General features: G+C 42.2%; 1 protein-coding gene across 1 annotated transcript; it reads right to left on the bottom strand.

The window, feature by feature from the left end:
• On the bottom strand, positions 1–14099 carry SNRPA1 (small nuclear ribonucleoprotein polypeptide A'). Its single transcript, XM_054450428.2, has 9 exons — positions 13908–14099; positions 11478–11625; positions 10436–10514; positions 6139–6185; positions 5392–5494; positions 4698–4777; positions 4210–4285; positions 3470–3563; positions 1–273 (listed from the first exon to the last, which is right to left on the bottom strand). Exons 1-9 carry the CDS (start codon positions 13987–13989, stop codon positions 215–217), a joined length of 768 nt encoding a protein of 255 aa, XP_054306403.1. The 5' UTR covers positions 13990–14099; the 3' UTR covers positions 1–214.
• Between the last annotated feature and the right edge of the window lie 19 nt (positions 14100–14118).

Raw genomic sequence — 14118 nt, forward strand, 5'->3', positions numbered from 1 at the left:
TTGGTAGCACAGTGAGTGGAGTTTATTTTTATAATTTGTAGAAAACTGACATTTAGATTTCAAAACTTATATTACAAAATTATCAGCAGCAGTCTTAAGCATTTCAACAATGCTGATAGATTCCACTTTGCTAACACAAACAAGGCTATTATACCATGTTCGAAAAGCAAGACTTGTTCCAAGAGGGCCTATTATTATACATCTGCCTCACTGCTCAGGACCCGTTTGTGACTGTGTCTTCTTCCATCTCTTCTTCACCATCATCAGTGGGCCCTAAAGAAAACCACCAAAGCAAAAGTAGTATCAATTTTAGAGAATCCATTCCCTTAGCATGTGAGTGTTCGTTCTGTGGCCACTGTTTGTTAGGCACTGAAGTAGGTACAAAAAGATCAAAAGCAGCCCCTGCCTTTGAGGAGCTTATCGTCCAGGGACAGTCTAGTCTGTCTTTGGCAGGTACTGGAAGGGATGGTCAATTTCAAAGGAAAAGCGTCACAAAGGTTTCAAAATTGTTGCCTCCCATTGTAGTTGATAATAATTCATTTTTGGTGAAGGTAAAGCCTATACTCATGTGCTTTTCATGGCACTACCACAGGCAAAGAAACCAGAAATACTCAAAAACATCTGGGCACCTGCTACATGCCAGATACTGGCAACAGTTCAATGACTTTATTGTCTCTAAATTAGGGAAATATGGCAACAACTACCAAAAAATGTTACATTTGTTCAACAATTTATGGCAGATATTTTGCTCAATGTATTCCAGGGGGAAAAAAAAGTTGTAACTCCTTCAATTGTTTGGGAAACAATTGTTATTGTTGACTTAATGTCTGACTTAACATCAGTCAGCTGAATTATTGTATTGGTTTCATCATTCCATCCTTTGCAATATGGTATTTTGATTGACGGGCATGAAGAAAATCTGGCCACACAGGCACGTAGTTAGAAAAGGGAGGAAGATTTTAATAGCCTGTGCAGATAATGATGGATGCTCTTTTTAGATACTATGCTAAAACTTGACAAATGGTAGCTTCCTCAAGGTTAGATGGCAGTGTAAAAGTCTGAAACCTTATCAATGAACTTTTCATACTCTTACTTGCTTTATCTTGTACTTTGAACGAATCTTTTACCCGTACATGATTTTGTATCATTTGGAAAACTGTGGTTCACCGACTTTTGCAGATCTTCCAAACGCTGAGCCATGTAACTACACAACATCAAAAATGTCACACCCATTAATTCACATGCACATAACGTTACTATTGAGTTCCCCAGAAAAGTCTTAAAAGTACTGGGAAGCTGGCAGGTTACGGCAGTGGATACAAGTTTTCTAAATTTTAATTTTTGCTTCAAACCTTGAATTTTCAGTTGTTTTCCCTGAAGTGACAGGCTCACTTCATCATGTTTGAGAAGACAGGTAGCTGCCTCTCAACTGAAACAACTGCACCAGTGCATGGAGATAACCATCTAACTCAAGAATGCAGACATGTGCACCCGCTTTCTGTCACCCAGAATATCAACGTGTGCCCGAGGATACTTAATTATCTTTACTGCTGCATCCAGGACACTCTTAAGTGAAAGTGGTACGCACTCTACTGGGAGTCCAGAGCAGGGAAGAATATAACAACTACTATTTAGGCTGCTGCCTTGACTCCTACTGAGGTGCCCGCAGTTCTACCCACTATTGCTCCATCAGTGCAAACGTTCATACAAAAGCAAGTAACACCTTGGTGTTTTTAGATAAAAACAGTCTTCGGCCAGGCACGGTGGCTCACACCTGTAATCCCAGCACTTTGGGAGGCCAAGGCGGGTGGATCATGAGGTCAGGAGTTTGAGACCATCCTGGCTAACATGTGTTTTTAGTAGAAACCCTGTCTCTACTAAAAAAAAAATACAAAAAGTTCGCCATGTGTGGTGGCGGGCGCCTGTAGTCCCAGCTACTCGGGAGGCTGGGGCAGAAGAATGGCATGAACCCAGGAGGCGGAGCTTGCCGTGAGGTGAGATTCCACCACTGCACGCCAGGCTGGGTGACAGAGCGAGACTCCATCTCAAAACAACAACAACAACAACAAAAAAAACCAGTCTTCACCTTACAGACTCCCAGAGGCCCACAAACCATACAGTAGAGAATTACTGGTCTTAAAAAATTTCTTTTTGGCCGGGCGCGGGGCTCACGCCTGTAATCCCAGCACTTTGGGAGGACGAGGCAGGTGGATCACGGGGTCAAGAGATTGAGACCATCCTGGCCAACATGGTGAAACCCTGTCTCTACTAAAAATTAATTAGCTGGGCATGGTAGCAGGCGCCTGTAATCCCAGCTACTTGGGAGGCTGAGGCAGGAGAATCGTTTGAACCCAGGAGGCGGAGGTTGGCGTGAGCTGAGATCACGCCACTGCACTCCAGCCCGGGCAAAAAGAGCAAAACTCCATCTCAAAAAGAAAAAAAAAAATGTATTTTTCATTTTTAGCTCCCAGCTCAAACATTATTTCCCTAGGAAACTTTCCCCAAGACAGCAGTCTAAGTGGCGGTCCTGTTACATTCATATCAAAACTTGTAAGACGTATTTCAGTATTTTCTTTATTTTATATCCCTAGTGCCCCACATGCTGCCTAGCATAAAGCAGGCATTCAAATGTTAGAACAATTACCACTTATCAAAAACTCGCTCATGTTGAGCCTTGTGCTAAGTTCAGTCTCTCAGCCTCTCGACAACCTTTTGAGGTTTGGTACTATTGTTATCTCAGATTTAAAGATGAGGAAAGACTTGAAGAAACTTGTCCAAAGGCAGAGCTGGTGAAGCTACGATTTGGGCCTCGGACTGCTTGGCTCGAGAGCCTATGTCCCTAACTGCTGAGCTATTACGCACACACACAAATATATACAGGTAGAAGTCCACATGGCTACCTCTAGCGTTCAGTTCACTCCATGGCTGAAGTAATGCTACCTCCAACTTTTACATAAAACCCCCCACAGTGCTGTGACTTAACTTTCTTCATGAAATACCTTTTTTTTTACATTCTTTTTTTGTGAGCTGCAGTTTCGCTCATTGCCCAGGCTGGAGTGCAGTGGTGTGATCTCGGCTCACCACAACTTCCACCTCCCGGGTTCAAGCTATTCTCCTGCCTCAGCCTCCCGAGTAGCTGGGATTACAGGCATGCACCACCACCCCCGGCTAATTTTGTATTTTTAGTAGAGATGGGGTTTCTCCATGTTGGTCAGGCTGGTCTCGAACTCCTGACCTCAGGTGATCCGCCCGCCTCAGCCTCCCAAAGTGCTGGGATTACAGGCATGAGCCACTGCACCCAGCCCATCAAATACTTTATCTTCAAAGAGCATTTAAAGAGATTTCATATATTAGATTTGATGTAAGGAGGCACTATTCTGGCATTCCAGAGTCATGGCATCTAAATGGTTGTGAGTTACACTTTGAGTGTAACATTAATTTGAACGCACAAAGAACACCATTTGCTCACCCGATCTGCGTTCTCTGCCAGGGATCTGACCAGACTGCAGCAACCCCTTCAGCCTCTCCACTTCAGCCAGAGTTGAAGCATTTGCTATAGCGTTCTGGAGGACAGAGGGCAATGGAGATGGATGATTAACTTCAACCAAGTATCAGCTACCCAGAAAACTAAGTATCAATCACCTACAGAAATTCACAGCAACTTCTCCATCTGGAATATTAAACACTTTGGTGTTGGGGGAAGAATGTGATTGGCCCACAAAAATAAAACTAGAAGCCAAACCACAAATTTCTAAAATTGGTGAAGAGATGCAGGCCTTCTTATAAATAATCATTCCACATGTTCTAAAACTATTTGGAATTATGTTACTGAATAATTTAAGGAGGCAATATTATAAAACTAGGGTCCCTACTGATCAGTCAAAAGGATTTGCCAGACAGCAAATCTTTGAAAGTAAAAATTAAGGCAAACACTGAGACCGCATACCAAGGTAAGTAACTGTTTGAAGTGATAAACGCACTCTGGAAAATCAGAAAGACAAAGCTGCCTCCACATTAATTAGCTTGTGTAATTTCAAGTCTGATCAAATAATAACTTTATGCTAGTTCTTCCTTAAACAAAAATATTGCTGTATGCTAATAACTCTGGGAAAATGAAATCTGCAATGTTCAGAACATGTTTATTATCCAGCTTGGTGTTCTGAACCCATCTTAGCTCGTTCCAGTCCAAGAATCCTAACATATGATTACCTTGATTGCTTCTACATCCCCTGGAGATGGCCCACCTTTCTTTTTGTCAGTTGGCAAACCAGCACCTGGATTAAAACTTAACAGGGGGAAGAACATAACTGTTAAACCTAGACCAACAGAAGTTGCTTCTCTTTTACTTTCAAAAGCTTTTGAAAGTAATTCAACCAGTGTAGTATCTTATCTTTGTTAACAAACTGATACAAGAACTCTCTCCTTCAGAAACACCATCCAGTTCATCTTCCTATATAGAAAATAGGATGTACATGGTATCACATGAAGACTGACTACTGAAATATTTGCTCTGCTAAGCTGGTAGAAATTTCTTGTGATGTATGGACCATTGATGTACATGGACTATAAGCACTCAAATTTAATACCACATTAATATGTCAGAGTTTTTGGTTAATTTTGTAGGAGACGAACTGCCAGACAGATCAGATCATGTTTCTGAAGGTGAAGAAGAGTTAAGTTGGATATCCGTGTCTTACGTTTTGCTTCTCCTGGCAATATCCTTTGCAAGCTGTGCACCCCGTTTGCCCTTGAACATTTTCTCTGCTTCCTGACGCTCCTACAGCGACACCACACACAGAGTTAATGGAAATAGGAATACCACATGCATTTAGATGCATTCCTCAGAAGACATGGAAGCGAACTCTCCTACAATACTCCGGGCTGGTGAAAATACCAAAAAGCAATTTCAAATTAAGAGAAGACACAGTAGTCTTCTTTCTTTGGTAAAGCTCCCTGAAGAAAGTTCATTCTCCTAGTTCCAAGGAGGGGATCCCAGGGAACTAAGAAGGCAATTAAATGAATAATAAAATAATGAATTCCTAATAAACGGAAAAATCATTCTAACAAACAGAGCTGCACAAAAGTGGGTTACATTAAATTCTCCACTGGGAATGTATCCAAGCAGACAATCCACTGTTAAGAATGTTCACCGTGGCCTCAACATTTTGCAAACTTTGGAATAGCCAGCATTACATAAAAGAGCTCCAACTTAAAAGTTCTATCATAAACTCTGCTATTAGAAAAAAATTTGATGTACCATTTTCTCTCCCACTTTTATTACAAACTAATGGTAAAATTTACTCATTTAGACAATTTTAATAATCAGTAATAAAAATATAAAGAAAAACACACAACTCTATAATGACTCACAAGCAGCAGATTACTACTTACTTTTAGTTTCACTTTCTGGAAATCCAGTACTCTGACTTGTGGAACTTTATAAATCACATACAATCTGTAATGCTTCTTATTGGTTACCGGATTTCTTAGGATACTACAAGAAAAGGAATAACGCAAAGGCAAACTTGTTCATGGCACAGCACTCAAGAGGTCTGTTTGAATAGTCTAAGGAAACTATAAATCAAGGGAACATTCACATTCTTCACATTGCAACATTGTAACAATTTAACATTAAGGAAATATATTCAATCTTTCTTTGGAAAAGGCACTTTTTTTTAAAATTATACTTTTAAGTTCTAGGGTACATGTGCACTACTTGCAGGTTTGTTACGTATGTATACATGTGCCATGTTGGTGTGCTGCACCCATTAACTTGTCATTTACATTAGGTATATCTCCTAATGCTTTCCCTCCCCCCTTCCCCACACCACAACAGGCCCCAGTGTGTGATGTTCCCCTTCCTATGTCCAAGTGTTCTCATTGTTCAGTTCTCACCTATGAGTGAGAACATGGGATGTTTGGTTCTTTGTCCTTGCGATAGTTTGCTGAGAATGATGGTTTCCAGCTTTATCCATGTCCCTACAAAGGACATGAACTCATCCTTTTTTATGGCTGCATAGTATTCCATAGTGCATATGTGCCACATTTTTTAATTAACTGATTACATTAAGGTCAAGGCTGGTAAAAGTAATGTTATTTTAAAGGGCTTCATTTTGTCACAATATGTAATTCCCATACCTTAGGTAAGTCAGCGATTTGAGAGATGCCAGAGGGTCCAGATCACCCTGTCAAGTAATAGCCACAGGTAAGAACACGAATACCACACGCTATTTTGAGATTCTGAAATGGAGAGTGCTTTTGAAGCAAGTTGTCTTTTAATTATTTACTTAATTTTTACTCTCTAGCACCAAGCCCAATACGAGCACATCACAAATGTTTAAATAATTTCTACTGGTGAATACATTTAAGCTTCTTAAACTTAAAATCTTGGCATTAATAGCTTCTGTCTCGATAGCAGGAGATAAAAAATTGCTTTCCTACAGGAATCTCAAAGTGGCTGCTGAGCAATGATTTGGAAAAGAAAACAATGGCAAAGCTGATGGGACTCTGGAGCAACCTATTCACACTGGGAACTGCAAGCCAGAATCTTGGTGTAAGGTGGGCTTTCCTGCTAGCGCCAGCTTCAGTGTCTAAGAACAACAAAGGCATACTGTCTTTTGAAAGAAGGTACATTTATCCTAGCTACCCCTGCAAATCTCTTTAAATAAAATTTGCAAGGACAAGGAATAGTATAGTTTAAAAATGATCGAATTAATGGAAAGAAGGCAGGGTGATTTTTTTTTTTGAGACGGAGTCTCGCTCCGTTGCCCAGGCTGGAGTGCAGTGGCGCCATCTCGGCTCACTGCAAGCTCTGCCTCCCGGGTTCATGCCATTCTCCTGCCTCAGCCTCCCAAGTAGCTGGGACTACAGGCGCCCACCACCACGCCTGGCTAATTTTTTTTGTATTTTTAGTAGAGACGGGGTTTCACCGTATTAGCCAGGATGGTCTCAATCTCCTGACCTCGTGATCCGCCCGCCTCGGCCTCCCAAAGAGCTGGGATTACAGGCATGAGCCACCACGCCCGGTCGGCAGGGTGATTTTTTAATCTTCTCCAATTGTTCCATAAAACATAGTGCAATAAAGATAGCAAAAAAACAAAAATCTGTGGTCAACAGCTACAACCAAGCTAGATGGCAAGACAGTCTCCAATAACTCTAAAATAGGAACAAGTAGAGACAACCCATTTTGAGAGCAACAAGGCTTGCAGGGTGACGGCCTTTGTACAGGAAGAAGCAGAGGGGAGGCGAGGAGCCATCTGACAAACTGGAGAACTCCAGTGACTGAGAAAAGCAGGCCCAAGACCAGCATGTTCCAATAATGACTACAGGGGTCTGTGATAAGGGCTGCAGGGGCAAGAGCAATTTGGGCCCTCACTCTTAATAGAAATCATGTCCCAACATGGCCCTGCCCTGAAGAGAAACTGCTGGAACAGGCACAAATTGGGTAGATGATGGGGAAGGGGTGTGTGTGTGTAAGAGGCACAGTGAGAAAAAAAGTACAGATAAAAACAGGGAGAGCAGAGCCAGAAATTCTCAAAAAGCAAGCTGCCATCTTCAAATATGTCACAAAAACCACCAGAGGGAGCTCTAGAGCTTGATACTGTTTTACCCCCACTGAAGATGATCCAAAAAGGAATAAAGAACAAAGTGGTAACATTTGTTACATACACAGTGTAAAACATAACGGTGATGTAGTAATGGGTTTCAAAAAAGAATAAATATGTAACAAGCTGAAGGGTGCTGAAATGTTGACGGTCACTGTACTGTATTTTTTAGGAGGGTAAAGGTGTCAAAGTTTAAAATTAAATGTTGAAGGTCATGGTACAGTGATCTTAACATTTAATTTTAAACTTTTATAAATATGTGTGTTTTAATTCCTAGGATGCTAACTCAAGACTGAAAGAGAGTAAGTAATTTCTAAACCATTAGAAGGAAAAATGGAATGACAGAAGGAGAGCATGTACAGTAAAGGAGAGAAAAAGGATTGAAGAATGGGTGGGACAAACAGAAAGCCCCAGAACAGAGAGAAGACAAACTGGAACACACCAGTAATTACAATAAACGTAAACAGACTAAACATAAATAATTTACTTAAAAGAGCTTTCAGACTGGATTGTAAAAAATTCCAACCAGAGCTGGGTGTGGTGGCTCACGCCTATAATCCCAGCACTCTGGGAGGCTGAGGCAGGTGGATCACAAGGTCAGGAGTTCGAGACCAGCCTGACCAACATGGTGAAACTCCATCTCTACTAAAAAAAAAAATACAAAAATTAGCCAGATGTGATGGCACCCACCTGTAATCCCAGCTACTCGGGAGGCTGAGGCAGCAGGAGAATCACTTGAACCTGGGAGACAGAGGTTGCAGTGAGCTGAGATCTCGCCACTGCGCTCCAGCCACTCCGTCTCAAAAAAAAAAAATTCCAACCACACAGTTTTCAAGAGATAAATCTAAACTACAAGAGGTACAGAAAAGCTGAAAGCAAATTTTGGATGGAAAACGATTTATCATGCATATAACTAACCAGAACAAAGATTGTTTTGAGGTAAAAGAAACCTCAAGGTAAACAGCATTAATAGAGATCGAGGGTCACAACATAATAAAAAGCTTCCGTTCACCAGAAACATATGAATAATTTAAAATTTGTATGTATCAAATAAGGCAACTTCAAAATATACAAAACTAAAATCAACAGAACTTCAAGGATAGTCAGATCTACTACCATGCTGTGAGATTCTAACGTATCTCTCTCAATAACTGATAAGCCCAATAGTCTTCATTTTTGCAAAGAGCTTTAAATACAACTATAATTTCTCTAACAGCACCTATCATGACACACATTGCCTATAAATATGTATGTCGGGTTGAATACTTCACACACTTCAGAAAGGACATGGCCATGGACCAGTGCTTTCTTATGTTTGTAGTCAAGCATCTCCTGGAGAATCTGAAGGATGCTATGGACCTTGTCCACAAGGAAAGGAACACAGTTCATTCTCAACAATCAGGAAAATACGGGAGGAAGGTTAGGTCACAAAATTAAGTTATACAATTTTTTTTTTGAGATGAGGTCTCGCACTATTGCCTAGACTGGAGTACAGAGGCATGATCATGTCTCACTGCAGCCTCAATTGATGGCTAGGGCTCAAGCGATCCTCCCACTTCAGCCTCTGGAATACCTAGGACCACAGATGCACGCTACCACATTTGGCTTTTTTTTTTTTTGGAGACAGAGTCTCGTTCTTTGCCCAGGCTGGAGGGCAGTGGCATCATCTCAGCTCATTGCAACCTCTGCCTCCTGGGTTCAAGCAATTCTCCTGTCTCAGCCTCCCAAGAAGCTGGGATTATAGGCATCCACCACCACGCCCGGCTAATTTTTGTATTTTTAGTAGAGACGGGGTTTCACCATATTGCCCAGGCTGGTCTCGAACTCCTGACCCCGTGATCCACCCGCCTCGGCCTCCCAAAGTGCTGGGATTATAGGCATGAGCCACTGCACCCGGCCTTTTTAAAAAAAATTACTTATAGAGAGAGACGAGGTCTCACTATGTTGCCCAGGCTAGTCTAGAACTCCTGGGCTCAAGTGATCCTCCCACCTTAGCCTCCCAAAGTGCTTGGATTACAGGCATGAGCTACGGCACCTGGCCTACAATATAAATTTAAGCATCCAGTGTTCAAGTGAAGAATTTAGGTTACAAGACAATATACAGTGTCTCAATTATGTTAAAAATTGGATACACAGAACAGAAATTTAAAAAGCATAAAAACAGTTCCAAGTGGATTGTTCATCTAACGTGAAGAGTAAAACAAGGTTTCTAGACTAGAACTGTTCAGCAAGATTTAATGCACGTCAGATATGTAATCTAAAATTTTCTAGTAGCCATGTTAAAATAAATAGGTGAAACTAATTTTAATAATGTCATTTAACCTATTATCCAAAAGTTATCATTTCAACATCGATATAAAAAAATTACTGAGATAGTTTACTTTTTTTTTTTGCACTTAAGTCTTTGAAATCCAGTGTGTATTTTATAGTTCTAGCACATCTCAATTTTAAGTAGCCACCTGTAGTTACTGGTACTATGCTGAACACTGCAATTGTAGAAAACAACATGGGAGTTTATAACCCTGGAATAGGGGAAATTTAAACATCAAAAGGGCTACAATAAAGAAGAAGTTGATACATTGGGCTGCACCTAAATTAGGAACTTCTCTAACAAGACATCCTAAGTCAAAAGGCAAGTAAGAGTAGGAAAATATTTGCAACAAACAGCTGCAGAACCCAAAAGGCCCAGATCCTGAATTAAGAAAAAGACAAGAAAGAGGATACTGAGATCATTTTCTATGAGATTTTCTAGATTTTGTAAATTTTCTGTAGGAAGCACATAGTACCTTTAACCCCACCCACCAAATACATTTTCCTTCTGTGCAACTTACCAGTTCCACGAGACTATTATTGGTGAGAATGAGTTCTGTCAGACAGGGCAGAGCCTGATCAAGTCCCTCACCTATACGGCTAAAATAAAAATAGTCTTAGTAAAAGTGAAAATTAAATAAGCTAACAATTTTATGTACCTCCTTGCTCAGAGGATCTCAGAGAGACACTTAGAGATCCTTCTTCCAACACCCTGACAAAGAGGAAACAAAGCAAAAAGAAGAACCCTTTTCTGAGGCCACAGGGTCAGCAACAGAAGTGGGATTTTAGACACTGCCGGGGGCTAATTCTACTGTCATACCATCTAGTGGAACCTGAGAAAAGGTGCAACTCCTGGGTGGCACAAACTACTTAACTCACTTCATGATTTTTTGTGCAGGCAGCACAGAAATACAAATAATTCTGGATTCCCAGCTCAGGTACAAGACACAACAACTATACTATAGGGGAATGGTTAACCTATGAGAAATATTTCTATCTGAAGGAAATCCAACTCACCACCCAGTACCTTTAAAGACATTATCTATACACCAAGTGCTTTTTTTCCAATAAAGTTTACACAGAGCTGATGAAGGCAGGGTCAAAAAAGATCTCAATTTCAATAAGCAAAAGTCTAGAAATTAGTTGCAGTTAAAAAAAAATAGCAGAGACGCTCAGTCAAAAGTATAATTGTTACCTTTACATATCCTTTTACTATGACCCCTTTGATAATTGTTTTAGAAGCCAAAATGTAATCAAAGCAACATGTTTTTAATTAGAAACTTACCATGAAAATAAAAATACATGATTTCTGAACAGATACAAGTAAGACTAGACTAATGCCAGGTTAATCTCTGGATCTCTATGGGAAAAGTGAAGTTCATTTCTCATTTTAAGAAAAAACATGTATTAAATGTGGCTTCCATCATGGAAAAAATATTTAAAAAAAAAGAAAAAGAAAAAGAAACATGTAGGTTTAACCGGTAGCACATGCTACAACTTCTTCAGGGAACACTGCAACATTTACCCTGGGGGAAAAAATTACTTTCCCCTACAGACACTTACCATATTCTGTTGTTGTTCACTAACAATGTTTTCAGTCTTCTCAACAAAGGAAAACCATCCAGTTTCCTGATCTCATTGTCAGAAAAATCAATAGCATCAAACTGGTCTAAAGTAGCACCTAGATTTTCAATGACGGGAATTTTATACCCTATAAAATGGAGGAAAAAAACACACAAGAGGTATTAATATAACTAAACAGTTGCCCCTTAAAGCATTAGCAGTATTTCATAGTATCTGACTCCAGGCTTTGATTTATTCAGGAAGTATTACCTAGCATCTATGTCATGTCACGCATGACTTGCCGCTGTTTAAGATACTAGAGAGAAAACGCTGAACGAGTCTCAAGTCCCCAGTGCCATGAAGCTTACAATCTGATGACAACAAGGACAATAATAATGGGTGATATAGGTAGCTAACATTTATAAGAACATTTACAAGGTGCCTTACACTGTTCTAAGTCGTTTGGGCTAGTTAAGTGGAATCGGCACAACAGGAATTTACACTTTGTGCTGCTTAGTCTCAGTGCCCAAACAGCGTTCAAACATGGTGGACAACAGTTCTCCACTCTTGCATCTCCACAGGCCAGATTCTTGGAACCCATCAGAACAGCCTCAACATATCACGACAGTTCTCTCCCCTCCCCCTGCTCCAATTCAGAATTGAAGATCAATGGTTTACATACAGTAATAAATCTATGAACACTCAAATGTTAATTTGTCTAATTTGGGCATAATTATTGTGTTAGGCACTATAAGAAAAGAAATATTCTGAAGAAGCAAGGTCTACTAAAAAAAGAACTTACCCAAAGTTAACGGACACAATTCAGAGTTGTACTACACGTACTGCATCAAAATACGTATTCTCAACACTGCACGTACTCCATAAAGAGAAATGGCAGAGATCATCAAAAGTGGTGAGTTGGGCCGGGCACAGTGGCTCAAGCCTGTAATCCCAGCACTTCGGGAGACCAAGGCGGGAGGATCACCTGAGGTCGGGAGTTCGAGACCAGCCTACCAACATGGAGAAACCATGTCTTTACTAAAAATACAAAAAATTAGCCGGGCGTGGTGGCGCATGCCTGTAATCCCAGCTACTCGGGAAGTTGAGGCAGGAGAATCGCTTGAACCCAGGAGGCGGAGGTTGCAGTGAGCCAACATTGCGCCATTGCACTCCAGCGTGGGCAACAAGAGCGAAATTCCGTCTCAAAAAAAAAAAAAAAAAAAAAAGTGGTGAGTTGCTCTTTAACTGAACCTTTCTCTAAGAAACTTTATTTCAACAAAATAAAAATACTGGGGACCGGGCGCGGTGGTTCACGTCTGTAATCCTAGCACTTTGGGAGGCCAGCGGAGGCGGATAACTTGAGGTCAGGAATTCGAGACCAGCCTGACCAACATGGCGAAACCCCGTCTCTACTAAAAATACAAAAATCAGCCAGGCGCGGTGGCTCACGCCTATAATCCCAACTACTCGGGAGGCTTGAGGCACAGGAATCACTTGAACCGGGGAGGCGGAGGTTGCAGTGAGCCGAGATCACGCCACTGCGCTCCAGCTGGGGCGAAAAAGCGAGACTCCATCTCAACACAAAACAAAACACTGGGATTTCCCAAAGGTCAGCAAGAAATCTAAGCAGATCCCGCAGCGATGCTGCTCCGAGGCCATAGGTCCCCGTGGGAACTAATCTCAGGCTCCGACAGCATGGTCTTATCCTCAGAGAAGCTGCTCTATCACGTCCTTTTTAAAGCAGTCTCCTGAAATGCCAACTAGCTAGCCGCCCTCCCAGTATCTTACCAAGTCTTGCTAAGGTTGAAATAGTACAGGAATCTGAATAATTGCGAGGGCTGCCACAACTTACACACAGCACCCGGCGGTGCAAGCCTGGGTGACAGTTCAATTTTTAAAACGTCTACATATAGGGGAAACGCGAGACAATTAAAGCTACTAAGTAGAAAATACTGGGAAACAATCGCGGTTGTTCGGGGACTTAGTTTCCTCCCTCACATTAGGAATAATGAACGCATATCCTGTCTACGCTCAAAATATCATCTGGCGGCAAGTATTAAGAACCAATCACTCGCCCTGCACTAGCGTTACAACCATTAATGAGCCGCTCTTCCGGGCCCTCAAACAGAGCCAGCGGCGAAACAGCCAAGCAAGGCCTAACAGAGCCCCACGAGTAGGCACCAGGAAGTAATGAAGTCACCCGTGCCTGTCAAGAGGCGCGGCGCTAACACAAGGCTCCCAAGAGCTTAACGGGATGCTCATTTGGCAACAACGGCAAGAATCAGGCCCGGCGTTCCCTGCGCAGCCCGGTCGGAGCCCACACAACCGGCCAGCGGGCCAAGCTCCGGCCCTCGGTGCACGCGGCAAAGCGCGGATAATAAGGCGGCTCCGTGCCGCCTGGGGACTGGCCGCCCACGCCCCCGGACTCACCCCGGAGGTCCAGCTCCCGGTCGCGCACCGCGTTAGTGTACTGCGCCGCCTGCTCGATCAGCTCCGCCGTCAGCTTGACCATCCTGCAGCCTCTCGTTCCCCCGCGCTGTGGAAAGCCCGTGGCCTCCCGCCAGCGAGACGTCCCAGCGTGCCCCGCGCCCCGCCGCCAGGCAGCACCAATCGCAGCGGCCGAGTGCGCGCGCAGCTCGAC

Source organism: Pongo pygmaeus, chromosome 16 (assembly GCF_028885625.2).
Source record: "Pongo pygmaeus isolate AG05252 chromosome 16, NHGRI_mPonPyg2-v2.0_pri, whole genome shotgun sequence".
NCBI lineage: Eukaryota > Metazoa > Chordata > Mammalia > Primates > Hominidae > Pongo > Pongo pygmaeus.

Excerpts from the sequence above, each read along its gene's own strand:
- SNRPA1 (XM_054450428.2), bottom strand. The coding sequence starts at position 13,989 with ATGGTCAAGCTGACGGCGGAGCTGATCGAGCAGGCGGCGCAGTACACT. Across the intron at positions 5,495-6,138 it reads AAATCGCTGACTTACCTAAG|TATCCTAAGAAATCCGGTAA; the intron begins GTATGGGAATTA and ends CTTTTCTTGTAG. Across the intron at positions 4,778-5,391 it reads TCCAGAAAGTGAAACTAAAA|GAGCGTCAGGAAGCAGAGAA; the intron begins GTAAGTAGTAAT and ends GTGTCGCTGTAG.